The 26,835-nt window shown below is 47.3% G+C and overlaps 1 protein-coding gene across 1 annotated transcript; it reads right to left on the bottom strand.

The window, feature by feature from the left end:
• LOC132975326 (CD82 antigen-like) lies at nucleotides 1–26,343 on the bottom strand. The gene is made up of 9 exons (XM_061039843.1): nucleotides 26,187–26,343; nucleotides 14,994–15,065; nucleotides 12,484–12,556; nucleotides 6,548–6,669; nucleotides 5,683–5,757; nucleotides 4,479–4,577; nucleotides 3,850–4,023; nucleotides 3,456–3,539; nucleotides 1–2,276 (listed from the first exon to the last, which is right to left on the bottom strand). The coding sequence occupies exons 2-9, from the start codon at nucleotides 15,054–15,056 to the stop codon at nucleotides 2,199–2,201; spliced, it is 768 nt and encodes a 255-aa protein (XP_060895826.1). The 5' UTR covers nucleotides 15,057–15,065; nucleotides 26,187–26,343; the 3' UTR covers nucleotides 1–2,198.
• Between the last annotated feature and the right edge of the window lie 492 nt (nucleotides 26,344–26,835).

The following is a 26,835-nucleotide window of genomic DNA, read 5'->3' as shown; positions in this document are numbered from 1 at the left end:
GTCCTGTAATGAGTTTATTGTCAACATGAAATCAGTTGAATGTTGTGAGTACACGTGGACGTCTCCAGCTTTCTCACAGAAGTTCATGGAGTTATAAAGAATCCTTTAGGGTCTTCTGATTGGTTACAAAGGTTAAAGGTCAAAGGAGAGTTTTCATACAGACTGTACATCGAGACAGAAACAGGGCGGAGGACTTAAACATTATAAAAACAACACGACCGCCACGGAGTCAAAGTTTAAAAACATTTCAACAAAAAATATTATTTCAGCTCCAACATCGTCTCTCGTCGTCTCTCTGTCGGCGGTTACAAAGAAACGTTTTACTCGTTCAGGTTAACGTCGGGCAACAACTAAAAGTCTCGTTTTTATTTGGCTCATCGGATGATTGTAAACCGGGAGCGATTCTCTCAGGGCGGTGTCACATCAGGCACGATTGATTCATACCGTGGCCTACACGATTCCCCCCCCCCCTTTCCCTCGGCCACATCAGTAACATCGTTCTGTACCTTACACAGCAGGGGGCAATATGCACAGTTGCTTTGCAAATCCGCCAAAAGGCAGAAAGAAGAAGAAACCATGGCAACCACTCGCGGGCTGAGTCCATTCAGCTAACTGTGGATGTTTTTGTTATTTCTGAGACGCCAACGACGATCCTCTTCCTACTTCCACATAAACCGTGCAGCTCAGAGGATGAAACGGCGCCGTGCTGCGCGGATACTGGGGATTATGAAGCGACAGGAGACGTTTAGAATGACGTCATATAGCGGGGCACTTCCTGGTTTGAGCAGGTTTGCTCTTCACCTCTCCCGCGGACCGTACTCGAGAACACATGATTCGGGCCTGCCTGAGGACTCAGACACGGTACCTGAGTACGGTATGTTTGTGTTCTCACTGATTTAATGAACTGGACTTTGGGGTCAAGCGTACTTGGATCCGGGCCCGGGTCCCTGATGTGAAACCCCCCTTTGAAAAACAGTACCATCCAAACGTTCCTCTTTAGTACCTTATTATTATTTCTGTTAAGAGCAAATCAAATGAAAATGAAGGAAACGTGAAAAAACGTCCAAAGCTTCGTAAAAAGGAGAGAGAGCGGCCGCTCGAGAAAACGCCGTCGGGATTTAAATTCACAAATTATATACAGAGTACCAAAAACATGTCACAACAACTCAAACGCTGGTGTATAAAAATAAAAAAACACATTATTCAGACGGGGTTCTCCAGTCGGCAGCTTGTTGGTGTTCCTCGCTGAGCCGCAGACGTTAGAGAGGACAGGTTTCTGTTCGGGTCTTTCAGGGGAACGATGAAGCGACGCCGCTCAGAGGAAACCAGCGAGACCTCAATCTGAGCCTGAGAGACCATTTCCACAACGTCTGTGCAAGCTGTGTTCTGTGAGAGCTAGGGTCGTAGTCAAGACCGCGAGACCGAGACCGAGACCAAGGCAGGGTGAGACCGAGCCAAGACCATAAATTTAGATATAAAATCATCATCTTGTGTGCAGTGTGTCACTAACTTAGACCCGGACCGATTTAGAGTACCACAACACTAGTGAGCGCCACGGTTCTGCTCCACAAGATCACGGGAGATCACGCGGGAATACAAAGAACAACATGCTAACAACACAATGCTTTGTCTCTCTGAGGATGATTTGTTCTTCATTCTGTTTTGACGTCACGTTGGTGAAGCGATGGAATAAACGATCAGGAGTCTGTTTGTTGTGTTTCATTTTGAAATTAGCAGATTGCCTGACTTCCTGTTTGGGTCGTTCTATTCTGTCCAGCTCGACGCGTGCCCGCAGCGAGCTCCGTTGAAAATAGACTCGCAGCGTATTTGAAACGGAGCAGAGCGTAGCGGCGCTGCTGGGACGCTCCGGAGACCGACTAGAGTGGACGCAAACGGCGCTGACGGACCGCAGCGAGCACGGACGATGTGGAAACTGGCAGTGAGAGCGTTCACCTTGGATTATTCCTCTTTGTCGTATCGTAAGTGCTCCAAAAGAAAAGCGGGACGGACAGCCGAACACGAAGGCAGCGCCTCAAAGAGAAAACGTCTGAATAAAATAGAAAGCAAACATTATTTTACATTTGGACAAAAAGTTTCACCAAACACAGGCCGGGTAAAAAAAAATCATAAAAACACATTATTTAAACTTCTTCTTCTTCTGGGTTGTTCTGCGGGTTTTGGTCGGGGAACGTGCAGCTTCAGTATTTTGGCACTTTGGTGTAATCCTCTGTGTGGATGTTTCTGCACAGACACATCGACAGGATCATCCCCAGCAGCTGAAACACACACACACACACACACACACACACACACACACACACACACACACACACACACACACACACACACACACACACACACACACACACACACACACACACACACACACGTTAAATGTATTTATGTAAAATCAGGACAGTACTCATTCAAAATGTAAATATGTAAATATGTCAGACTGTAATCTGAAGGCCCTGACAAAGGTGCATTTGAACACACCGAAAAGACTACAGCTGACGGCCCAAGCACCACGTACGTTCTGAGCATGCGGGAGAGGAAATAACCCTCCATGCCAGCAGGGGGTGGTAGTCTGTAATCGTCATTCCAAAAAGGGGAAACAGGAAGAGGACGAGGACGAAACATTTTCACACCGCTTTCGTTCAACACTCCATGTGATTGGTGCAGACAGACGGGGTGAATAGACGCTCCAGTTAGGGACGCTCCAGTTAGGGCCCCCCCCCCCCCCCCGTCCAAAAGGTCTGGACACGCCCCCTGAGGTACTGCAGCCTGTAGTAAAGTCTTACAATAAGAAGTTCATGCTGGACGGTCTTGGTGGTTATGTATTTACTAATGTGGTCCTCAAACTGCTCTTCATCTTTGCCTGGCCCTCTTTGTGGGTGTAATTACCCAAAGAGACCACATGAGGGCGCCATCGTGTCAGTGCTCGACATAAAGTCAAAGTTTGTTTTGAAGAAATAAAGAGTGTGGGCCGTCGGTGGCGTAGTGGTTAGTGTGCACGCTCCATGTACAGAGGCTGTTGTCCTCCAATACGACCTGTGGCTCCTTTCCCTCATGTCAGCCCCCTCCCTCCCTCTATCTATCTCTCTCCCTCTCTCTCTCTTTAAAGTCAGGGTTGGTAATTTCCTCCAGATCCACTTCTTAAGATTTTAGTTGAGTTTAGTAGGTCCTGACAGAAATTAATAACTCATGTTCTCTGAAAAATGAACAAAGAAAATCATCTGTAGCAGTTTCTAAGTCTGTAAAAACTTTGACCAATGTCTGCCACGAGGTACCAATCTGATGAACCAATCAGGCGCCTCCCTGATCATTCTCTAACCCTTACGCGCTCTAGCCCACACTCAAAGCATGAGCTCCCCTGATTAAATATTCCGTCATAGAAACACGTTATGATGATTGAGAAGCTCAAAGAGTGTGAACGAGTGAGTGAGCAGCTGTACCTCAATGAGAGCGACTCCGAGGCAGATCCCGAGGACGACCCCGATGTTTGTGAGCAGCCAGCTCTCCACGCTGTCAGCACAGCCCTACACACACACACACACACACACACACACACACACACACACACACACACACACACACACACACACACACACACACACACACACACACACACACACACACACACACACACACACACACACACACACACACACACACACACACACACACACACACACACACACACACACACACACACACACACACACACACACACACACACACACACACACACACACACACACACACACACACACACACACACACAGAGGTTAACACAGCTGCACTAAACAGAGAGTGTGCATCTAATAAAACAGGAGTGTGTTTTTTTACCGTGCTGTAGACGGGCCAGTCGGGCGTCTGAGCCTCGCAGAATCCGCTCTCGGAGAAGTTACCGGAGGACACGGAGACGTTCTGACAGGAGCATGGAAACAAGAGGCGGGAACTGTTCACGATCACCATGTTCCCGTTCCAATCGCTACCACCGCTCCACCCACAGCACTCCATCTACAGAGGGGGCGAGAGAGAGAGACAGAGACAGAGAGAGAGAGGGGAGAGAGAGAGAGAAACAGAGAGAGAGAGAGAGAGAGAGGGAGAGACAGAGAGAGAGAGAGGGAGAGAAAGAGGGAGGGAGAGAGAGGGAGAGAGAGGGAGAGAGAGAGAGACAGAGAGAGAGAGAGAGAGACAGAGAGAGAGAGAGGCAGAGAGAGAGAGGGAGAGAGAGAGGGAGAGAGAGAGAGAGGGAGAGAAAGAGGGAGGGAGAGAGAGAGGGAGAGAGTGAGACAGAGAGAGAGGGAGAGAGAGAGAGGGAGGGCGAGAGAGAGTGTGTGAGTGTTGAGCGTTTTCACAACAGGTGAGTCTTGTGAGTAATCTTGCAGGTCAGATACTATTCGTTTGGTGAGATCTCATGTTTGATGTTTCCTTGTTTCACACGGATCTTTTTGGCGCTGGGTTTCACTCACCTTCCTCTGGATGAAGTCCCAGGCCTGCTCCGTGGTTGAGTTGTTCCCGGGGTAATCATCCAAAACCTTGGTGACGACCTTTGACATCTCCCCGTGGAGCTGGAAGAAAACAAATAAGAGTTCATGAATTAGATCTCATGTTATTTTGTCCCTTCAGGCTCTCTGTAGATAGTCGTCCTCAGTGTCTCCCTGTAGTCTCAGTGATGTAAAAGAAGGACACTGCTGCATCTTTGAATGTCTCATTTCACTTTAACAAACTTTTCACTTTAAGCTGTTTTTTATTGGTTTTTGTAACGAGTTCATTTTCCCTGGTTAAGTTAATGTCGTTACATTCGATCTGCTGGAAGTTCCTTATCGGCTTTCAAAATAAAAGTTTTTTTTATACAAACAAGAAGTAAATAAAATTTAAAGGTCACATATTCACCTTTTCCTCTTCAGACACAGCTCATTTACATATTTAAAGGTACAGACACAGAAACAGCCTGTTCTGAGCAGGGCTGAAATAGAGGGGTTTATAGTCATGATCAAATACAGGATCAGAGTGGATTTAGAACAAGAAACTTCACACATGTTTTGAGGAGCTCTGAGACTTATTTAAACTGTTTGAAGAGGAGGAGAATATGTGACCTTAAATGTTCTGTATCGATTGGTTTTTCTTTCCTTTTCTAATAGTCGTTGTGCAACACATTCATATCTGCAGCTCAGAGGAGATGCAGACAGAAGAATGCAGTCAGTCTGGATCCTGAGACGTGAACAGAATCCCGTCTGCTGATAAACACGTCGTCATGAACTTCTCCTCGTCTGAGAGCTTAAAAACACAACTGCCTTCCTGATGCGGGTCTGTAACCCACCACAAGAGGGCGCTGCAGTACCAACCGCTGCCACTTTGATGCCGGCACGTTGGCGTCATGTCGGAGTCATGCCGTTATTAATGAAGGCTACAATCATCTTTTATTCACAGTGTGTTGTTTTTCTGATGCACGTGCTCGTCTTCTTGACGGCGTGTTGTGAATCATCCTGGGTGTGACCTCGACCAATCAGAGGACAGAGGTGTGTCAGTAACAGGTGTGCTGCACATGTTCACATTCCTTTAATCAGAATCACCCATTAGTCACAAGACCAGCAGGCAGGAGGATGAACTCCCATGATGCACCTGTGCGGCATGCACGCTGTGAGGGGAGGAACAGGAAGTGACATCACTCACCACGTCCTTCTGGAAGTAGATGAGGGCGCCGGCTGCGATCTGAGCGATGAGGATGAGGACGAGGCAGGTGAAGTACTGAGGAAGGACACAAAGAGAGGAAACATGTTCACAGAGCCGAATCACACCTGATCTCACCTGACCTCACCTGATCACACCTGATCACACCTGATCACATCTGATCTCACCTGATCACACCTGAACTCATCTGATCACACCTGAACTCACCTGATCACACCTGATCTCACCTGAACTCATCTGATCTCACCTGACCTCACCTGAACTCATCTGATCACACCTGATCTCACCTGACCTCACCTGAACTCATCTGATCACACCTGAACTCATCTGAACTCACCTGATCACATCTGAACTCACCTGATCACACCTGAACTCATCTGATCACACCTGACCTCACCTGATCACACCTGAACTCTCCTGAACTCAGCTGACCTCAGAGTAATTGCTTATAAACCCTAACAGGTTTTAATTTGATTATTTTCACACACTGGAGTTTATTTCTACCTGATGGCACTCACCGTCCTGCTGACACAAACACACCTGGATTCATCACTTACTGCACGCATCCCTGACACTGACATCTTCTGAAGGAGTCACAAACACACACACACACACACACGCACACAAACACGCACGCGCACACGCACACGCGCACAAACACACGCGCACACAAACACACACACGCACACACACACACACACACACACACACACACACACACACACACACGCACACAAACACACACACACACACACACACACACACACACGCACACAAACACACACACACACACACACGCACACGCACACACAAACACACACAAACACGCACACACACACACACTCACCAGGCCGAGCAGACAGCGGATCTCATAAATGGCTCCCAAACAGCCGAGGAAGCTCATGAGCATGGAGAACGCTCCGACCCCGATCAGGATGTAGCACGCCACCTTCACAGCTGTGGAGTTATCTGAGGGGAGACGACGGAGAGGAGAAATCAGACACACACAAAACACGTCATCACACGTTTATTCTGCAGGACATCAACCTACAGAACATTTCAACAGAGAGCACGAGCTGATTTTACTCCCCCAAAAAAACACCTCCATTCTTTTTAACAGTGAGGAAGAAGTGCCTTTGACCTGCATTCTTCTAACGTCCAGCAGGGGGCAGTAACCTAAAGTCTGACTGATGAAATGTTCCTACTTCTCAGTTTACTTATTCCCTCAGGAAACATTTTCCTAAATTACTTTATGTTCTCAATCTCTAGTTTGAAGTCTTCTTCAACACAGCAGGATGTTCATTTAGTAAAAGATGGTCCCAATTAGAGTCAAAGAGGCAAGAAAATGGGGAGGAGGTAGGGGCGGGGCTACCTGTTTCCTTAATGTCTGATCATATAGTAAGGTCACTTTATCATTTCAGTCTCTACACATCTCACTGATTGGACCTTTAAAGAATGACAGAAATTAGAAGCAAATGTCAGTCTGCAGAATTCCTCTGTGATCAGGGTCCAACGTAACGCAGGAAGCTGTAATAAGCTGCAGACACACTTTAATCTCGGGTCTGGTTCAGGGTTAAATTCGTCTCTGTGTGGAAAGAGAACGACTCATCTAAAACTGAGATCAGATTTCATTTGATTCATGACATCCAGTCTCCAAAAATAAACATAAATCTGCTCTTCATTGAGAACGAGCAGCCTGCTGGAAGAAACGCGTCAGTGTGTCGATGTCCGCCAACGCTTCAAAAACTGAACCCGCTCTCCTCAAACATAATGAGTCCTCAAGGCATCATGGGATATCCCCGAGGGATCAGTGAACCAGGACACACAGCTCGAAAACAAGACAAGGAAAACGAAGAGAGTTATTGATGGAAAATTAGGGAAGAAGGGCAGGTAATTAAAACCTGCCTCTGTGTGTGTGTGTGTGTGTGTGTGTGTGTGTGTGTGTGTGTGTGTGTCATTACTGCAGTGGCCCTGAAGGTGAAACACTTTTTTTTTAAGTTAAACACAAAAACATCACGCTAACGCAAAAACATCACGCTAACGCAAAAACATCAGGCTAACACAAAAACATCACGCTAACACAAAAACTTTACGCTAATACAAAAACATCACGCTAACACAAAAACTTTATGCTAACACAAAAACATCAGGCTAAAACAAAAACTTTATGCTAACACAAAAACATCACGCTAATACAAAAACATCACGCTAATGCAATAACATCAGGCTAAAACAAAAACTTTATGTTAACACAAAAACATCATGCTAACGCAAAAACATCACGCTAATACAAAAACATCAGGCTAAAACAAAAACTTTAAGCTAACGCAAAAACATCACGCTAACGCAAAAACTTTACGCCAATACAAAAACATCAGGCTAAAACAAAAACTTTAAGCTAACGCAAAAACATCACGCTAACGCAAAAACTTTACGCTAATACAAATACATCACGCTAACACAAAAACATCAGGCTTACACAAAAAATTATGCTAACACAAAAACTTTACGCTAATACAAAAACATCAGGCTAACACAAAAACTTCGCAAACGCAAAAACATTTAGTCAAAAAAAGATTATTTCACAAAATTGTAAATAATTCGTACATCACTTAAAGGGTAACTAAACTCCATATTTTCAGTTGTAGTGCTCGACCCTGGAATTTAAAAAAATGCATTTAGAATGTATCAACTTGGAGAGGGAGGGGGGTGGGGGGGCTATGTACACACATACACTTGACTCCCCACAGTTTGCCGAGTCGGGTGACGAGGCTTTTATAGGTTTGGTGACGTAGGCATTCACTCCACACAGCCGTTAGAATTTTTCAAACTGAAGGGCAGACACTATGCACATTTATAACACAATATTTCAAATTTCAATACTTTGTACTCAAATGTGGAGATTGGGACTCGGATTGATCCATAACACTACTTAATACTCAAATACAGAGGAGAGTTGAACAAAGTGGTTTTAGGGTTTAGTTACTCTTTAAATAAATGAATGAAACTTGTGTCTCGTATCCAAGTTTAAAATTGTAATATCATGACGACTCTACTTTGAGGTTTGTTTACAACCCGTCAGTCGGTCTGAGTCAAACCAGACGAACACTTTAATGTTTATCAGATACGAGACGATACCAGAGCAGAAAGCAGCGCTCTCTCTCTTTCAGCAGCTGATTTCATCGCTCACACACATCATTGATTCACCTCAGAGATCATCTACTGCAGCCCATAACAACACACACACACACACACACACACACACACACACACACACACACACACACACACACACACACACACACACACACACACACACACACACACACACACACACACACACACACACACACACACACACACACACACACACACACACACACACACACACACACACACACACACACACACTGTTTATAAAATGTTCCATTGAGCATCAATACTTCTCATTTATGCTCACACACAAAGCTAATCTGTCCACCGTTAGCTTGACCCACAGCGCCGCGTCGTTACTGCTGTATGACGCACTCCTGACATCGACCATGTCCCGCTCACACCATCGCTCTGACCGCTGTGTGTGTGTGTGTGTGTGTGTGTGTGTGTGTGTGGTGATGAGTAAGGCGGTGAGCGCACTGGGCTGATGTGATGCATGTTGATGCTGGACGGAGCAGAAAGAGGCCAGTGTGTGAGGGAGGACACCTGCAGGGAGGGACAAATGTCCTCAGTGACACACACACACACACACACACACACACACAGACACACACACACACACACACAGACACACACACACACACACACACACACACTGTGAACACTTGTTGAGTCGTCTCTGAGCCGCTCTGTCTCGCTGCTCGTCTCCTTTTATTCTCTGATGATAAACTCAGACTGTCACTGATTCAGACGGAAAACTTCACACAGTCTGACGGACATTTTCTTTATTTCTATCAGTGAGAGGAGCCGTTACTAACGGATCCTTTGAATGCCTTCTTTAAGCTGCCTACGCACCAGACGATTTTCAATCTTAACTCATTTAAGTATGAAGACCACAGACCTCAGGACAGTTTCAAACAAATCCTCACTGATCGTTGGCTCTTTGTGCTCGAGTGTTTCATTTGTTCCTTTTCTTTATGAAGTTTAACGCTGAATTCACAAACTCTGGTGATCTTTGTCGGATAGTTCGTTTGTTTTTTGGGGATGTGAACGCTCAAACAAACTCTGGTGCGGACCAATAAAAACCGAGCTCTTGTCCGCTTGAAAACGGGGCGGGGGGGGGGGGGGGGGGGGGGGGGGGGGTCTTGATTCGCTTCCAAGTGCAGCAGAGATCGGTTCACTGTAGGCGAGAACGTGTTCTGAACCAAACAATGCAGTGCATTGTGGGTCGTCTGAAGACGATATCAAGTAGGTTTGACGAGCGTGGCTAACGTTAGCATTGCTAACAGCACCAGCCTTCGGTCCCTGCAGGTTAACGTCAATCTGTGCTAAATGTTTTATAGTTTTAAAAACTGAAAAAACGCGCCGCACTACAGGACGCCATTCTTCCACTGTCCTGTTGTGTACTGTGGGGTCATAGTTCAGCTTTAGGCCGGAATGGCAGCAGCTACTGACCGGACAAACAGCCCCAACTAGTGGCGGAAGGCTACGTTGGGGCGGCAGTAGCTCAGTCTGTAGGGACTTGGGTTGGGAATCAGAAATCAGGAATCAGAGGGTTGCCGGCACAGACCAAGTCCAGAAATTGGCCTGGTAGCTGGAGAGGTGCCAGTCCACTTCCTGAGCACTGCCGAGGTGCCCTTGAGCAAGGCACCAAACCCCAATAACTGCTCTGGAGCGCCCGCTGTGTGCAGCCCCCCCCCTCACTCTGAGACCTCTCCATTAGTACATGTCCACATGGATCCTGTTTGTGCGTGTGTGTGTTCATGTTCATTAGACAGAGTGTAAAGTTGAATTTCCCCTCGCGGGATTAATAAAGGATAAAATAAAAAGATTACACGACATCTGACGGGCTCTGGTGCTCTTGACGTTCAGTGTGAAAGAAAAGAGAACTGGAGCTGCAGTTTGTGATCTTTAACTCCTTTCTCCCGTGACGACGTGATGATGAAGAAAGAAACAGAGGAAGGAAAAGAGGATAACAGAGTCAGAGAGATTTATGAGAGGCTCTTAGTTTAAACTGAAACCAGACAGAAGGAGGAAGTCTGCAGGACACCTGTGTTCATGGGACGAGTCCGTCAGCCTTTAATAACGACACGGCTGCGTGCTTGAGACTCGTCTTCATCCGGTCACTAAGCGTCCGATAACTGAGCTGTGACACAGATAACCTAAGAATCTAAACACACTACATACAGACAGACAGCAGCACAAAGACGGACGGACAGGATTTATATATCGAGCTCTGCAGACGCACAAATCCACAGAAAGTTCATCAACGTGCTCTGAGGTCACAGATGAGGGATGAATCTGGTTTAATCATCACAAATGAATCAAAGAGGGAGTCTCACATCCGGTCTCTGTGTCTCTCTGCTGCTCCGCTCTGCGACACAGCACGTCAGGAGGAGCTGCGTGTAAACTACCTCTGTTTGTTTTTTATTAGCTTTAGCCAGTTTACGTTAGCATTCCTTCAGAGGTCATCGTGCACAAGGCTTGTAAAGAAAGCAAAATGACCCAGGACGGATTCAAACGTCTACATTAGAGGATCATTTATAACATGCTAGCTGAGAGAGGTTTGTGAGGTTCAAACTTATGAAACTAACTTGAAGATGGACGAGGACAGAGACGACTTTTTGGCGTCAGATGGATTTATTGATTTATTTGTATCAAATCTGAGACAGAACTCGAGTTAGACGACTTCCTGCAGCCGCTAAAGCTGCTAAACACAAGACAACGATGACACCGCTAACGATACAGGCTAACGTCTTATCTGCCTCCGTCTCCGTCCTCTCTCTCTCAGCCGTCGTATCAAACAGTACAGAGACGGGCTAACTGGCTGCTTTGTGAACTAGCGCCGTAAAGACGTACGCACTTCTCACCAGACGACCTCGACACGCTGACAAAGTTATATAGTGCTGAAAAGAGGCGAGCAGGGCGCTCTGTGGACACGAGAGAGACGCCATTCTCCCTGTTGGAGGTTATTGTCCTATTAGATCGACAGTTTGAAGGAGGAGGAGTTACAGCCTCTAACAGCTCACACAGACTTCTGGTTACGTCTTAGAAAGAAAAAAGTAAGTCTCCATTTTTAATCAAAACAAGTTCAGGGACAGATTTCTTTGTGCACGAGGTTTCAGAAAGTAAAATCCTCTGTTTGTATTCTCTTCTTATACTCGGGTTTATTACTGCAGAGCGGCCATGGCATCTCGTCTCCCTCAGCCAACAACATTCTTTTATAGTTTGTCATTTTTAAACATCTCTGATGGAAATAAATCTTAGTTCCAGGTGCCGCCTGTTTCTACTTCTTACACACACACACACACACACTCACACACACTCACACACACTCACACACACTCACACACACACTCACACACTGCCTGCAGTCAGACCGTGGCCTGTTTTAAGTTTGCAATCACGGCTCCATTTGTTTCGTCCTACATGAGCTCTACAAGTGGATTACAGTCATCAGAACGCTGAGATCCAGTGTGCAGAGCTGCTCCCAACATTTTCATACTGAAGTCACAGTTACACCTCGTCTGTCAGTAACAAACGGATCAAAAGAATCGGGTCATAAATAATTCTCAGAGTGATTCAGTCGTCAACCTCAGCAGAAAAGAAAGAAGTGAAACGGAAACTTACTGAGAACGACGATGAAGCTCTGATTGTCCAGGAGGAGCCACAGTCCGAAACCCATGATGAGAGCTCCACACAGCTGCAAAACACACACACACACACACACACACACACACACACACAGGTCAGATGCTGTAAAGGTGTGTGTGGGAATCAGCACAAACAGGAACAGACGTTTGTAGAAGGAGCTACAAAACATTTAGACTCAGTTTGTTTTTATAAGTTTGGAGGTGAGAGGGTTGTGCTGTTGTATCCTTTAGGAGATTTGTTCATGTAAATATCAGACTAATAATCTGTCTCTCTGGTGAGCTTTATTGGACTAACAGACCGTCGAACAAGACTGAGCTCCACTTTAGCAACAGTCTGTGAGATCCAAACCTGGACGGTTGTGTACGGAGTCAAGGCATTTTTTTTCTTAGTGAACATGTCGGGCTGTCTTGTTTGTTCAAAATACTGACTGAAAATGTGCAGTGTTTCCCCTACCATTATATTGGGGGGGGGGGCCCGCCCCCAATATAATGCCCCCCCAACGCTGTAAACCTAGGGGAAACACTGATGTGCGAATAGAAATGATTAAATATCTACATTTTTCCTGTGTGAAAGCAAATCACTGCCTCTCAGGTGAAGCCCCCTGCTGGTTTGTGGTGGGAAAACTGTTTTTTTCTAGTTCAGTTTCCTGCCAAAGTAAAAGTAAAGCTCCTCTGGTAGAGCAGGAAGAGATCGGTGAAAACTATAACTGGGTGAATGTGTGAGAGTTTGAAGAGGAAACAAGAGCGAAAGTCCAAACCACAGCTCGCTCAAACAGAACAAACAGTACTTGTCAGGTTTTCATGTAAATCTGTGTAAACATGTTTAATTTACATAATTAGATTAAGTCATTGAACTGTGGAAGCTTCAATATTTAAATATTTAAGAGGAGCAGCGATGCTAAGCCTTTGTGCCACGTCTCTGACTGAATAAGAATCTGAGTTCAGCTCCTCTCTAGAGTCGATGCTCACTCAGGTCACCATGTGGTGGACTCTGAAGCTTCAGTGTTTATCCAGCTCTGCATCAGTCTGTAAACCTTTCTGTGTTCTAACCTCTCTCCATTTTTCAAAAGCATCTCCAATATTGATCCTAGTTTGAGCACGTTTCTGCTCGTGGAGCTTATTAGAAACATGCAGAGGCTTTTTAGGTCGAGTACAATCACTTCTATCTGAACCACTTCTCTTGCCCGCTTCCATCGCTGCAACACCTGATGGTTTGACGACTCAGGAGACTACGAGAAAATCTGAGCAGATAATCGATTCATGTCGGGATTGTCGAGAAGGAACCTCCAATAACTTCCTGAAAACTGTTGTTGTGGTTTCTCTTTGACGTACGTTTGGTTCTTAGAAGTGAAGGAATTCAAACCCACACGTTTTCTGCTTAAAACCTCGGATCAGAGAGAGAGAGAGAGGAAACCAGAGAGAGAGCGAGATAGTATCTGCATGTTTAAATAGGTCACAAACTCTTCATCTGTTCTGTGATTAAGACTCAGAGAGAGAGAGAGAGAGACAGAGAGAGAGAGAGAGACAGAGAGGGGGAGAGAGAGAGGTAGAGAGAGAGAGAGAGAGAGAGAGAGACAGAGAGGGAGAGAGAGAGAGAGAGAGAGACAGAGAGGGAGAGAGAGAGAGAGAGACAGAGAGGGAGAGACAGAGAGGTAGAGAGAGAGAGAGAGAGAGAGAGAGACAGAGAGGGAGAGAGAGAGAGAGAGAGAGACAGAGAGGGAGAGAGAGAGAGAGAGACAGACAGACAGAGAGAGAGAGAGAGAGACAGAGAGAGAGAGAGAGAGAGAGTGAAGGGCTTTAAACCGTCCACTTCAATCCAAACACATCAGTCGGTCATCTCAGATTTATTTTAAATGATTCTCCTTTGACCCAACTAATAAAATATTCCCCGTAGTTCTGCCGCCTACAGATCGTGTCTTTTACCCACATCCTCTCTGCTCCGTGAGAGACGGGACGGCGTGCATCGCTTTTCTTCTCAGCGCTCAAACGCATCATGCAAACGCTCTGAGCGCACAGTCAGCGCTTTTCTGCCTGCAGAAAATAAAATGCTGGGTGGACATGTGGCCTTAAGCTGAAAGTACTTAACTTCCTGTGTGCTTTTATTTTGAAATAGGGCCGCGCTCGTCACTGTCACTTCCCCCTCCCTGCGTCGACTCCTCGTGTTTTCAGCGGAACATTTTAGCGCCTGGAGCTGCTGCTGATGCCGAGACACGATTCCTTAACATCGCTTGAAGTCGTCTTTGTAACGAATGCCTTAATTCAATATGAAGCACACGGAGCGACTCAGGCAAGCAGAGGTTAACACTCGTAACCTAGCAACAGTATGCAGCGGTGAGAAGCGCTCTGAAACCGAGGTCGTGGGCGCTGCACGCACAGACAGCGTGGTCATAGTGCACAGGCTGGAAGACGTTTAAAAGTGAGATATGTAACACGGCCGGGCGTTCAAACGGGTCGTTCACTTTAAAGATTCATTTTTTTTATACTCACGAAGAAGATGAGGTTGAAGAGAAACAGGAAGTACTTGGTGGCGGTCAAACAGCCTTTCCCCATGATGCCGATCTGTAAACAAGAAACACGAGGTCGTTAATAATGCAGAGCAGGACGCCGCAGCAGAGCGCCTTCATGTTAATGAGTTTGATGATGGAGTGGAGGCTGATGAACGTCGGAGGATTATCGGGGTCATGATCTGAGGGGGGGGGGGGGGGGGGGGGGGGGGGGGGGGCTCAATCCTCCAGGATTACACACAAAACACCACAACACATCACACCCTCAATCTGTGAGCACAGAGAGATCACACGCTCAGAAATAAGATGTCATGATACCAGATTATTATCAATAACATTATCTTTTAGATTTAAGTCTAATCAGACACACAGGTGCTGACAGGAAGTGACCAGAGGTGCTGACAGGAAGTGACCAGAGGCCGAGCACAGCATCAACAGCTGTTCTTGAGAGTTCTAATCAGCATCAAAACCATCCTAAATATTACCGTCATCATCATGAAGGTCGTATGTTTTCATGAAGAGCTGGGTCTTTAGTTTTTTCTTAAAGGTGCAGAGGGATCGGGGGGGCGACGGAGGACAAGCGTCACACTAGGCCCAGTTGTCCTGTACCATGCTTAAGCATGATTATACCCCCCCCCCCTCCCTCCTCATTCCCCCGCTGGCCTGCACTCACACTGCTCCAGGACCTCCGCACAGTAATGGCCTCTTACTGTCCAATAAATCGATGTGAATGTGGGTGAAAAATGGCGGCGTGGCTCGATTCTTCCTCCTGGCGGTGTGAACTGTAGCGTGGGTTCTGTGCTCGTGATTCACACCAATATTTTTCCATCATCAGTTTTAAAAATGGGTTACTGTTACAGAGCGGCCTGTGCCAGTTTACACGGAGGACGGGGGGGGGGGTGTCATGTTGCCTCTGCAGCTTGACTTTATTCTTGTCTCTTCTTTGGTTTGTCTTTAAAAATAAATATATAACAAGTGGTCGTGGTTAAAAGTGAAAGTGCCACAGAGCCTCTCGGTGCTGCAGCTGCCGAGCGGATTAATCTCGTCTGTGTCAGGAATGCACGTCTTGTTTTCTATTCCAGGCCGACGTCGTGGCATTCTGCACATTTTTTTTTTTTTATTGTTCTTCAAATAAAACCACAGGAGAGAAACAGACGCTGCAGAGTCACACCCTCAGAATCCTTCACGTGCAGAAATGTGAAACAACGAGAACACAGAGAGAAAGAAGCGTTCTGATTCCATCCTGCAGAACATGACAAAGAGCCGTCACCAAACCAGACGATATCGCTACCCGTTTGTTACTACGCCTGCACAGGGTCTACATTGCACAAAAACATTCATTTCTCTCCTGCATAACTTTCTCAACAAGTCGATGCTGTTGTTGTTTGACACTTAAAGATGGAGTCAGCAGCTTGTTCCTTCAAAATAAAATGCAGACTTCTCCTAAAGTGAAGCTGCTCCATCGTCCCTTCTGGGCCTCCGTACATGTGTGGTGGTGACTGTGTCTGCAGAGACTCTGTCCTCTGACTGGATTTTACTGTTCTGCTTTGTTCTGGTTGACTCGGGACGTTTCTTGGTGGGGAGCTGGTGTGTTTCCTCCAGCCAATGAGAGGGCAGCAGGTGAGTTTAGGAGTTAAAACAAAGGTCACTATATCGACCGCCGTGTGTTCCACTGATGCAGACCGCACATTTCATACACACACACACACACACACACACCTCACAGCCTCGCACCGTCTGACAACGAGGAGCTTGTCTTCACGCTGAGGTCGTCCTGAATCTACACTACCCACGGAACCGTGTTGGTATATTTCACTGCTGTTGATCATTCAGAGGTCCGAGGTCGCATCGAGGTATGGAAGATTTTGACGACCTTAACGTCTGAACGCTGCAGGTACAAGAGACGGATGTCACATGTCAGCAGGAGGTTGGCGAGCAACCCCACACAGATGTTAGAAACATTTAGATCCTTTTAAACATCTGCTGGAGTTTGTGACAGGAAATCAAAGTTTGAACACACACACACACACACACACACACACACACACACACACACACACACACACACACACACACACACACACACACACACACACACACACACACACACACACACACACACACACACACACACACACACACACACACACACACACACACAGAGACAGACACACACACAGAGACAGAGACAGACACACACACACAGAGACAGACACACACACACACACACACACACACACACACACACACACACACAGAGAGAGACAGAGACAGACACACACAAACACACACACACACACACACACAGAGACAGACACACACACACACACACACACACAGAGACAGACACACACACACACACACACACACACACACACACACACAGACACACACACACACACACACACACACAGAGACAGAGACAGACACACACACACACACAGAGACAGACACACACACACACACACACAGAGACAGACAGACACACACACACACACACACACACAGACAGAGACAGAGACACACACACACACACACACACACACAGAGAGACAGAGACAGACACACACACACACACACACACACACACACAGAGACAGACACAGACACACACACACACACACAGAAGCGTAAGAGTCTCCACATCATCTCCCTCAGCGTCTCTCTTGAGGAAGAAAAAACAAACGCACCCGTCCACTCCTCCATCTGAAGAGTCTGCTTGTACCAGGCACAACAACACAACACACACTGCAGCTACACACACAACACACACTGCAGCTACACACACACACACACACACACACACACACACACACCACACACTGCAGCTACACACACAACACACAGGTTTCTGTTTGACTCAGTGCAGAGGAAATGCCGCTGACTCAGACGTGGAGGAGTGTCCGACCTCCAACAGGTGACATAAAAAAACAGGTGTTTTTAATCTACAGTGATTCTTTGTTATCACACTCACACACACACACACACACACACACACACACACACACACACACACACACACACACACACACACACACACACACACACACACACACACACACACACACACACACACACACACACACACACACACACACACACACACACACACACACACACACACACACACACACACACACACACACACACACACACACACACACACACACACACACACACAGCATTCTCAGAGCGCAGCACGGAGCAGCGCCGCCGGACAGCTGGAGTCACGAGACAAAAGAGTTCCTGCTGTAATTATAGACGCGAGCTGATAGCATGTATGTGGTATCAAACCGTATAAAACCTTAATAAACACACAGACGGTCATTGAGTGTTTTATTCTGAAAATACACCGGATGTTTTATTGTTGTTTCGGCGACTTCCTGTCCCGCTCGATCGGCTCGGTGCGCCGTCATCTCGTCTGCAGAAAACAAGCCGGTCAGGACGAGAGTGGGCAGAAACAACAAACTCTGTTGTTTCCTCGCTCGCTCTCGTTTTCATAAACATGGCCTATTTATAAATGTGTGATTTGAATTTCAGATCAGGCCGCAGACGAACAGAGCGAGTGTTTATCTGACACTCGTCTTCATGTTCAGAGCTTCTAACTTCACGTTCCTCACAGACTGATGATCTTTACGTCTATTGGAGGGGCAACAGGAAGCTTTTCTGTCTCAAAACTACAAAAATCATGTATCAGACGAACATCAGAGAGTACGAGAGAGAGGAGGAAACAACGTCAGAGAGTGTAAACAAACAACAAGTCTGATCAGACACACAGGTGCTGACAGGAAGTGACTAGAGGCAGAGCACAGGTGCTGACAGGAAGTGACTAGAGGCAGAGCACAGGTGCTGACAGGAAGTGACTAGAGGCAGAGCACAGGTGCTGACAGGAAGTGACCAACATTGATAGTTAGATAGTTCTTGAGATTTCTAATCAGCATCAAAACCATCTTTAAATGTTCATCAGTATCATGAAGGTCGTAGGTGTTCACAAAGCGCTGGGTCTTTAGCTTTTCCTTAAAGGCGCTCACATCCTGTTATCTACATAGCGGCGAGGTGTAAACATACAAACACATCAACGTTTGTGTGGACGCACGATGAGGTGGGGTTGTTACTCCGAGTGACCCTAAACAACAAAGACAACATTAAGAGTAAATGTCGACTGAGAGTGAGCAGCTTAAGCAGAACTCTGGAAACCGCCATTGTAGTTGTAGTCCATCTACTCACTCAGGGATATCGACTGGAAGCGTAACGAGCACGTTCGGAAAGTCTCCGTTTTTAGAGGAATTTCTTATGTTCAGTTTAGAACAACAACAGAACAGGGCCTGAGTTTATAATTCTGTTAATGTGACAACAACCACACCTCCTAAATCAAACATCTCCTCCTCTTCCTCCTCCTCCTCCTCCTCCTCTTCCTCCTCCTCTTCCTCCTCTTCCTCCTCCTCCTCCTCCTCCTCCTCTTCCTCCTCCTCCTTCCTCCTCCTCCTCTTCCTCCTCCTCTTCCTCTTCCTCCTCCTCCTCCGCCTCTTCCTCCTCCTCCTCCTCCTCCTCCTCCTCCAAACTGAACAAAAGCAGCTTTCAGGTTTGGTTTTTTCTGTCTGACAACAAAAGGTGAAACTGGACTCACAGCTCCGCTCCGTCCTCACGTTTCCTCCGAACAATAACAACAAGGAGCGGACGTTTGAAAGTCGAGCTTTTCTCACCGTCACGCTTTGTTTCAGAGACACCCGACCCCCGGTGACGGATCAGACCGACACCTCGCAGAGCAGCAGGAAGACAGAAATACTACACACACTAAAACTGTTTTACATATTTCTTATTTTTAAAGGAGAGAGAGAGAGAGAAAGAGAGATAGAGAAAGAGAGGGGGAGAGAGAGGGAGAGAGAAAGAGAGAGAGAGAGAAAAAGAGAGGGGGAGAGAGAAAGAGAGGGGGAGAGAGAGAGAAAGAGAGGGGGAGAGAGAGAGAGAAAGAGAGGGGGAGAGAGAAAGAGAGAGAGAGAGAGAAAGAGAGGGGGAGAGAGAAAGATAGGGGGAGAGAGAGAGAGAAAGAGAGAGAGGGAGAGAAAGAGAGGGGGAGAGAGAAAGATAGGGGGAGAGAGAGAGAGAAAGAGAGAGAGGGAGAGAGAGGGAGCAATAGAGAGACAGAGAGAAAGAGAGCGCGATAGAGAGGGAGAGAGAGAGAGAGAGAGAGAGGGGGGGGGGAGAGAAAGAGAGGGAGAGAGCGATAGAGAGAGAGAAATAGTGGGGGAGGGAGAGAGCGATAGAGAGAGAGGGAGGGAGAGCGAGAGAGGGAGGGAGAGAGAGTGGGGGAGAGAGAGAGAGAGAAAGAGAGAGAAGGAGAGAGAGAGAGAAAGAAAGAGAAGGAGAGAGAGAGAGAGAGAGTAATAGAGAGAGAGAGAGCAATAGAGAGAGAGGGGGAGAGAGCGATAGAGAGGGAGAGGGAGAGAGAAAGAGAGGGGGAGAGAGCGAGAGGGAGAGAGCGAGAGAGGGGGAGAGAGAGGGAGAGAGAGAGCAATAGAGAGAGAATGAGAGAGAGGGAGAGAGAGAGAGAGGGAGAGAGCGAGAGAGGGGGAGAGAGAGAGAGAGGGAGAAAGAGAGGGAGAGAGAGGGAGGGAGAGAGCGATAGAGAGAGAGGGAGGGAGAGAGAGTGGGAGAGAGAGAGAGAGAGGGAGAGAGAGTGGGGGAGGGAGAGAGAGTGGGGGAGAGAGAGGGGGGGAGAGAGAGTGGGGGAGAGAGAGAGGGGGGAGAGAGAGAGAGGGAGAGAGAGAGGGGAGAGAGAGAGAGGGAGAGAGAGTGGGGGAGAGAGAGAGGGGGGGTGAGAGAGAGAGAGAGAGAGGGAGGGAGAGAGAGTGGGGGAGAGAAAGAGAGAGAGAAGGAGAGAGAGAGAGGGAGGGAGAGAGTGGGGGGAACGACCCATGGGACAGGAGCCACATGACAGACTCGTACCCAGGCCGCCCGCTCGGAGCACCACATCCTCTATACACGGAGAGAATACCTGCACTAACTGCAGGTGTCAGGCTGAGGATTGTGGGTAGAAGGTCACTGGCAGGTCATTGAACCCCGCCCACCCGTCGTTAGTCAACGTTTGACCAGCACAGTGGATAGACCAGTTCAGGCCTCCAGACGTCTCTATTCCCAGTGAAAGGAGTAAAGCTGTGCAGGTTTCCATGACGACGCTGCAGCAGTGGGAGGGGTGGGGGAGACAATAGAGTCGCTCTAATCTCCTGCTTGTTTAGAGTCAGACTCTGCTGCTCGATGCCGAACCCGAGGGGGGAACTAGAAGCTGTGTGTTTTTAAACTCGACAGTTCTGCTTTTTCCCGTGACGCGTGAACGCATCACAAAGAAAACACCAAATTTTCTGATTGTTGCCAAGTGAGGTTCAAACAGAAACTTCTTCTTTCAGGAGAGCGGCCATGACTCGAGATCTTTGATATGATACCTGTTTGTTACCATGGCAACCACAACGGAAGTCCTACACACCTGATATCGGGTCATTTCCTGCAGACAAACCTCGTGCACACGGTCTGAATGACACATTTACACCTACATTTCAGTATGTAACCATAGCGACTGTTTTCCAACAAACATCCGTCAGTTTAAGCGTTCACCACGGATCAGCGAGAGGAAAGATCAGGATGTGATCCGTGTGATCAGGATGGTGTCTGCGTGACGTTTTGATTGGCCGAGCAGCTGGAGTGGTTCAGATTCTGTTATCCGTGATCTTCCTTCAGGGTCATTCCAGTGAACAGGGTGAACAGGTTACACGCGGCGGAGAGGGCGAGCCTCTGCTGGGTGTAACGTCTTTAACCCTTTGAGGACAGACTCCAGATCACTTCTCCTTCTTCTTCACGTCACCAACTGTGATTCTAATCCCTGACAGGAAGTTACTGTTGCCTGATGGTCTCTGTTTGGTTAGCCTTAAGAAACTGATCAGAGTTGAATTTTTTACAGAATTAACCACAAAAGTTTCAGAACTCCCAGTCTCAAATACGCGGCGACTTTGTTTTCAGTGGAGCTCGCTGCGAGCATGCATCAACCCGCTCAGAAAAGAACGACCCGGACAGGTAGTCAGACGAGGAAACGCACAGAGCATTTGGTCAATTTCAAAATAAAACACAATATAAAGACTCCTGATCGTATATATTCCATCACGCCATCAACATGACGTCGAAACAGGAGACTATCCCTTTAAGACAGGAAAACAGTTATTGTTTTTCAAAGGAAACAATTTAAAGCACCGAGGGATGGAAGTGTGCCAAACTGAAAGCTACAGGTCCTTCCTCTGACAAAGGAGTCGATCATAGTTTGAGATTTAAGGGAGGCATCTTGGCCAATCAGATTTCAAGGGGAGCCCCATGCTGCACCCAGACGCCACACGCCCCTGCTGGGAGTGACTACCATCTTTTCAGGGCTTCCAGCGTTTACAGTCTGACTGAAAACTGAAACGAGCTGAAGCTGAGAGAAGACATCTCTCCCCCCCCCCCCCCCTCTCTCTCTCTCTCTCTCTGTCATTCAAAAAACAGATTGTGTTAAAAAAGTCTCGAGGTAATGAACATGTGGCAACCTTTTCTCTGAACGCAGCCGAACCAGTGAGAGCCGCTGCAGGTGAAAACAGTCTCACTTCCTGTCTGAGGGCTCGCGGCGCTCCAGCTGTGACTCCACAGAGTACAGAGACGTAAAGCGCACAGGTTGTGTTCCTGCTGCATGGAAAGGTAATTAAGGTCACTGTGCAGGAGAAGAAACTGATTTACAGCCTCGCATGACGAGGAGCAGACCCGAGCTCGGAGGGGGGGGGTTTAGGGGGCTGCTGAAATATTGACAGAGCTCCGATGCCACCATGCAAACACTGACCCACATTCCCATCTGTGGCACGGAGGAATCGGGGCCATGGCTCAGTCGATGGCCCTGCAGAGAACAACGCGCACGCTCTGGTACAAATCTGATCATTATGGACAGTGGCGTGCAAAGACTTTTTGAAGGGCAGGGAAGAAGAAGAAAAGAAAAGAAAAGAAAAAAGGGCACATACAGAGCGTTCTCGCCACTGAAGAGGGCACTAAGTTCCACTTGTTTATATGTTATACAAATGGCACATTAGATTAAAACAGACTACTCAAGTTAGTTTGTAGTTAGGATCAGAATCCACGAGAACTTTGTAGATTCAACGTTGGACTGTGAAGAACACACAGAGACATGGACGTATGAAGGGGGGTCATTTTCAATTTAGTAGATGCCATTTCCTGTATTCTTTTTAACACCATATTAGCACCAGATAACCCAAACTGGTTCTTGTGAGATATAGTTCTGGCTCAATATAGATCAAAAAAGGGCCCAACATAAAAGTCATCGCAACAGTAAAGTTTCTTCTGTTTTCTTGGTCCTGATAGTCTTCTAGAGTTTAGTGTGTTTTCTCCACCCAATGTGTGATAAAAACACACATTTAAAATATTTATTTGACAAAAGAAATAAACTATGATGAAGCATGGACATAAGTGCTGCCCCATTGCTGCAGGGACGAATCAAGTCTCAAATCTTTGACCTCAAGTTTCAAGTCAACCAGGAGGACAGTTTATCATGTTTTAACCAGCCATGGGGGCAGTTTAGTGTGTTTTGGCTCCCAGGAGGGCACTTTAGCGCGCGTTTTTCAACAATTGGGCCACGACCCTGTGCACACCACTGATTATGGATCTTCGTGATGTTTCGGGCGAGCGCCAGCCGCTGAGGACGGATCGCCGCGGGCTGCAGTTTAGGGTCATAACAGTTCGTCGACACACAGAGGACACCGTGCCGGTGAGAGTTCAGTGACGCTTTCAACACCATGATACTAAACGGTTCCATAGTTTGGAACTTTTTGGTGTTGTGTGTTTTACAACGATAACATCTAATCGATGTGTTCGATGAGACAGAAGAGCGTTCCCTTCAGTCTATGACATGATGACCTGGTCTTACTACAAGGCGGGTAAACTCGAGCACAGCAAAGACGGTGAAAGACTATAAAACTGTAGATTTACACCTGAGAGAGTTTTTAACTGTGCACACAACGGGGTACGGTTTAAAGGAAGAATGTGCGACTTTTTGATCCAGTAGATGGCGCCCTTGAGCTCCAGCATTAAACCAAAACAAACTGCCGTTAGGCCACACCTCCTCCCACCTCGGGACTCGAGCTTCTCCCTCATTGTAGACAGTCATGACTCAGAGACACATTTACACAGGACAGACTTGATTTATGATTTATTTATGTGTGTCGCACATTCTTCACTCCTTTGATGTGGCGTCCTCATTTTTGATTTTCAAACTCTTCACCACTAAACGAGAGGAGCAGCTTATGGAGAGCGGCCTTCCTTTGTGTAAATCTGAATCATCACCAGGCTCGTTGAAGGGTCTTAAATTGGGATGGGCGCCTGTCATGGAGTTTTATGGTGTGTGTGAATTAAAAACAAGAAAGCAGTCGAGGTGTGTCGATGACACAGTGTGATGGTGGAGGCTGGACGTCGGGCGGTGGTAGTGCCCGATCACATCGCTGTAGGTTGGGGGAGCTCCGTCCACTGGAGGCCTCCTTTACTCGGGAACTTCTTACCCCCCTCTTTCCCCTTTAGTCGTCATCGCAGCGGCCGTGGGTTTGAATCTGACCTCGTCCCCTCTCTCTCCTCCCAGTGTTTCCCGTCTCTCTTCAAAGAGAGCAAACTCCTAAACATTGAGAACATCTCCGTGACCCGACACCACCTGTTCCATGATTGATGCGATCAATCCTTCCAATAAAACAGAATGAAACCCTTTAACCCCCGAAGATCAACGCAGCTCCACGTGATCTGGTAACAAACCAATCAGCACGTTGATTACATCAGGACTGAGAGTCATCCTGAAGCGTCACATAAAGATCCTCTGACAGCCCGAGAGTCTAAAGGACGACTGAGCGGAGAGTCCAGGTGTCGCAGGGTGGCGACCTCCCTGACGCCCAGTCCTCCACCACCATCATCATCATCATCATCATCGGACTGCGTCGTCCCCACAACCGCCGCCGTCCTCGTTCACGCGCGGCGGGCTCCGACCTCCGCGACATTCCGCTTTGATGTTTGTACAAACTGAGCTTTTGTTCGTGCAAAGGTTTCAATTATTCTGGCGGGGAATCATGGGAGTGATCCTCTCTGCTACTCCTCTCCCCCAACCGCCGATGAAAACGACCTCAGAGTTGACCGTAGTCATGACGACCGGGCGAAACCAACCTGAGGAAGCGAGTCCGTTCGAGGACACCTCGGCAGTACTCGGGAAGCCACCGTGCATCTATCAAGCAGCCAGACCTCACATCCAGACGTTGGTCCGCACCAGGACTTGAAACCGGCGACCCTCCAGTGCCCAACCACACCTAGTGTTTAAAATGGGTACTGCAGTCCAGATTCAAAACATTGCAGAGAGCTGTCTCCCCCAACTTCTTCAACATAAACATGAGAAAGTTTGACCTCTAACAATCAGAAGAATGAAATGGGGGGGGGGGGGGGGTGTTGAACTAGTCCCAGCCTTAAGAAGAAGCAGAGAAACCTGTTCACACCCTCCTGGGAATCAAACTCACCTTTCACTTTTAGAAACTTTTATGAGCGTGACAAAGTTTCAAATGTGACTTTAAAGAACAGAGTGAGACAATAAGTGAACCCGGTGTTTAGTTTATAATCCAGATTATGGCACAAAGTCCACAGAGCTCCGGACCTTCAGTTTCAGTTTGCACCAAACCTCCTGCAGAAAACGGAGGATTTGACCCGCAGCAGGAGGAGAGGGGGACTCTGAGTTTCAGGTGAAATATGAAAAGTTTTGATGCGAAGTTGATGTTCAATGTGTCTCTCTCTCTCTCTGTCTGTCTCTCTCTCTCTCTCTCTCTCTGTCTGTCTCTCTCTCTCTGTCTGTCTCTCTCTCTCTCGGTCACACACTCCGGAGTCTGACTGCCAGTTAAACACATAAATCATCCACAGGCGCCACATCATCATCACGCAGCTCCTCTCAGCAACAATCCAACAATCTGCCCTAAAACATGTTTTAATCTCGATCAAACCGATTCATCGAATAACCGATCGATGATCACCAAGCAGCCTCGCGCCTCGTGTTCAGACAGCACGAACCAGAAGAAGAAAAACTCAGAGCCAGGGTTAAAAAGTTTCACAACAAGCAGGTAAAGGAGGGGAAACTTACGTGAGTGGTTTTTTTTGTTCAGGCGCGGAGCTGCGGAGAAGTGGCGTGGAGAGCTGTGCGGATCCTGCGTGTGTGCGGGGCTGTGCGGGAGAGCGGACTGACTGACCTCCTGCTCGACTGAGACAAAGCAGCAGAAACAGTTCACACACACACACACACACACACACACACACACACACACACACACACACACACACACACACACACAGACTCGTGTGTCCCACCATGTGGCAGATATGAGTATTAACCCGTCAGATTGCCTCCTTTAACCCCTAAATCCCCGCACAGCACGCGCACAGCACGCGCACAGCCCCGGATTAAACGCACCGTGCAGCAGAAACTAAGAAGTCAAGAAAACTGTGACGTCACCACAAACAAGAGAGAGATGTTTTATTGTTTAGTGCAGACATTCACCTGACAGCTTAAAACCAGGGTTTAATTGGAGCTTGTACGGAAGCCCGAAGAGGACAAACATCCAAACATTTTATTTAACTTTTGCACATTTTCAATCTAACTACATCTCAACTCTTTCATCGTGTTGTCTTGTCTGAGTTCGTTTTAGATCAAGACGAGAGGAAACAAACATCCAAACATTTTGTTTTAACTTTTGAAAATGTCTCAATCGGGGCGCTGGTGGCTCAGTGGTTAG

Source organism: Labrus mixtus, chromosome 1, assembly GCF_963584025.1.
Source record: "Labrus mixtus chromosome 1, fLabMix1.1, whole genome shotgun sequence".
In the NCBI taxonomy this organism is placed as follows: Eukaryota; Metazoa; Chordata; class Actinopteri; order Labriformes; family Labridae; genus Labrus; species Labrus mixtus.
The sequence above is the reverse complement of the archived record's forward strand: the minus strand, read 5'-3'. Positions and strand labels throughout refer to the sequence as shown.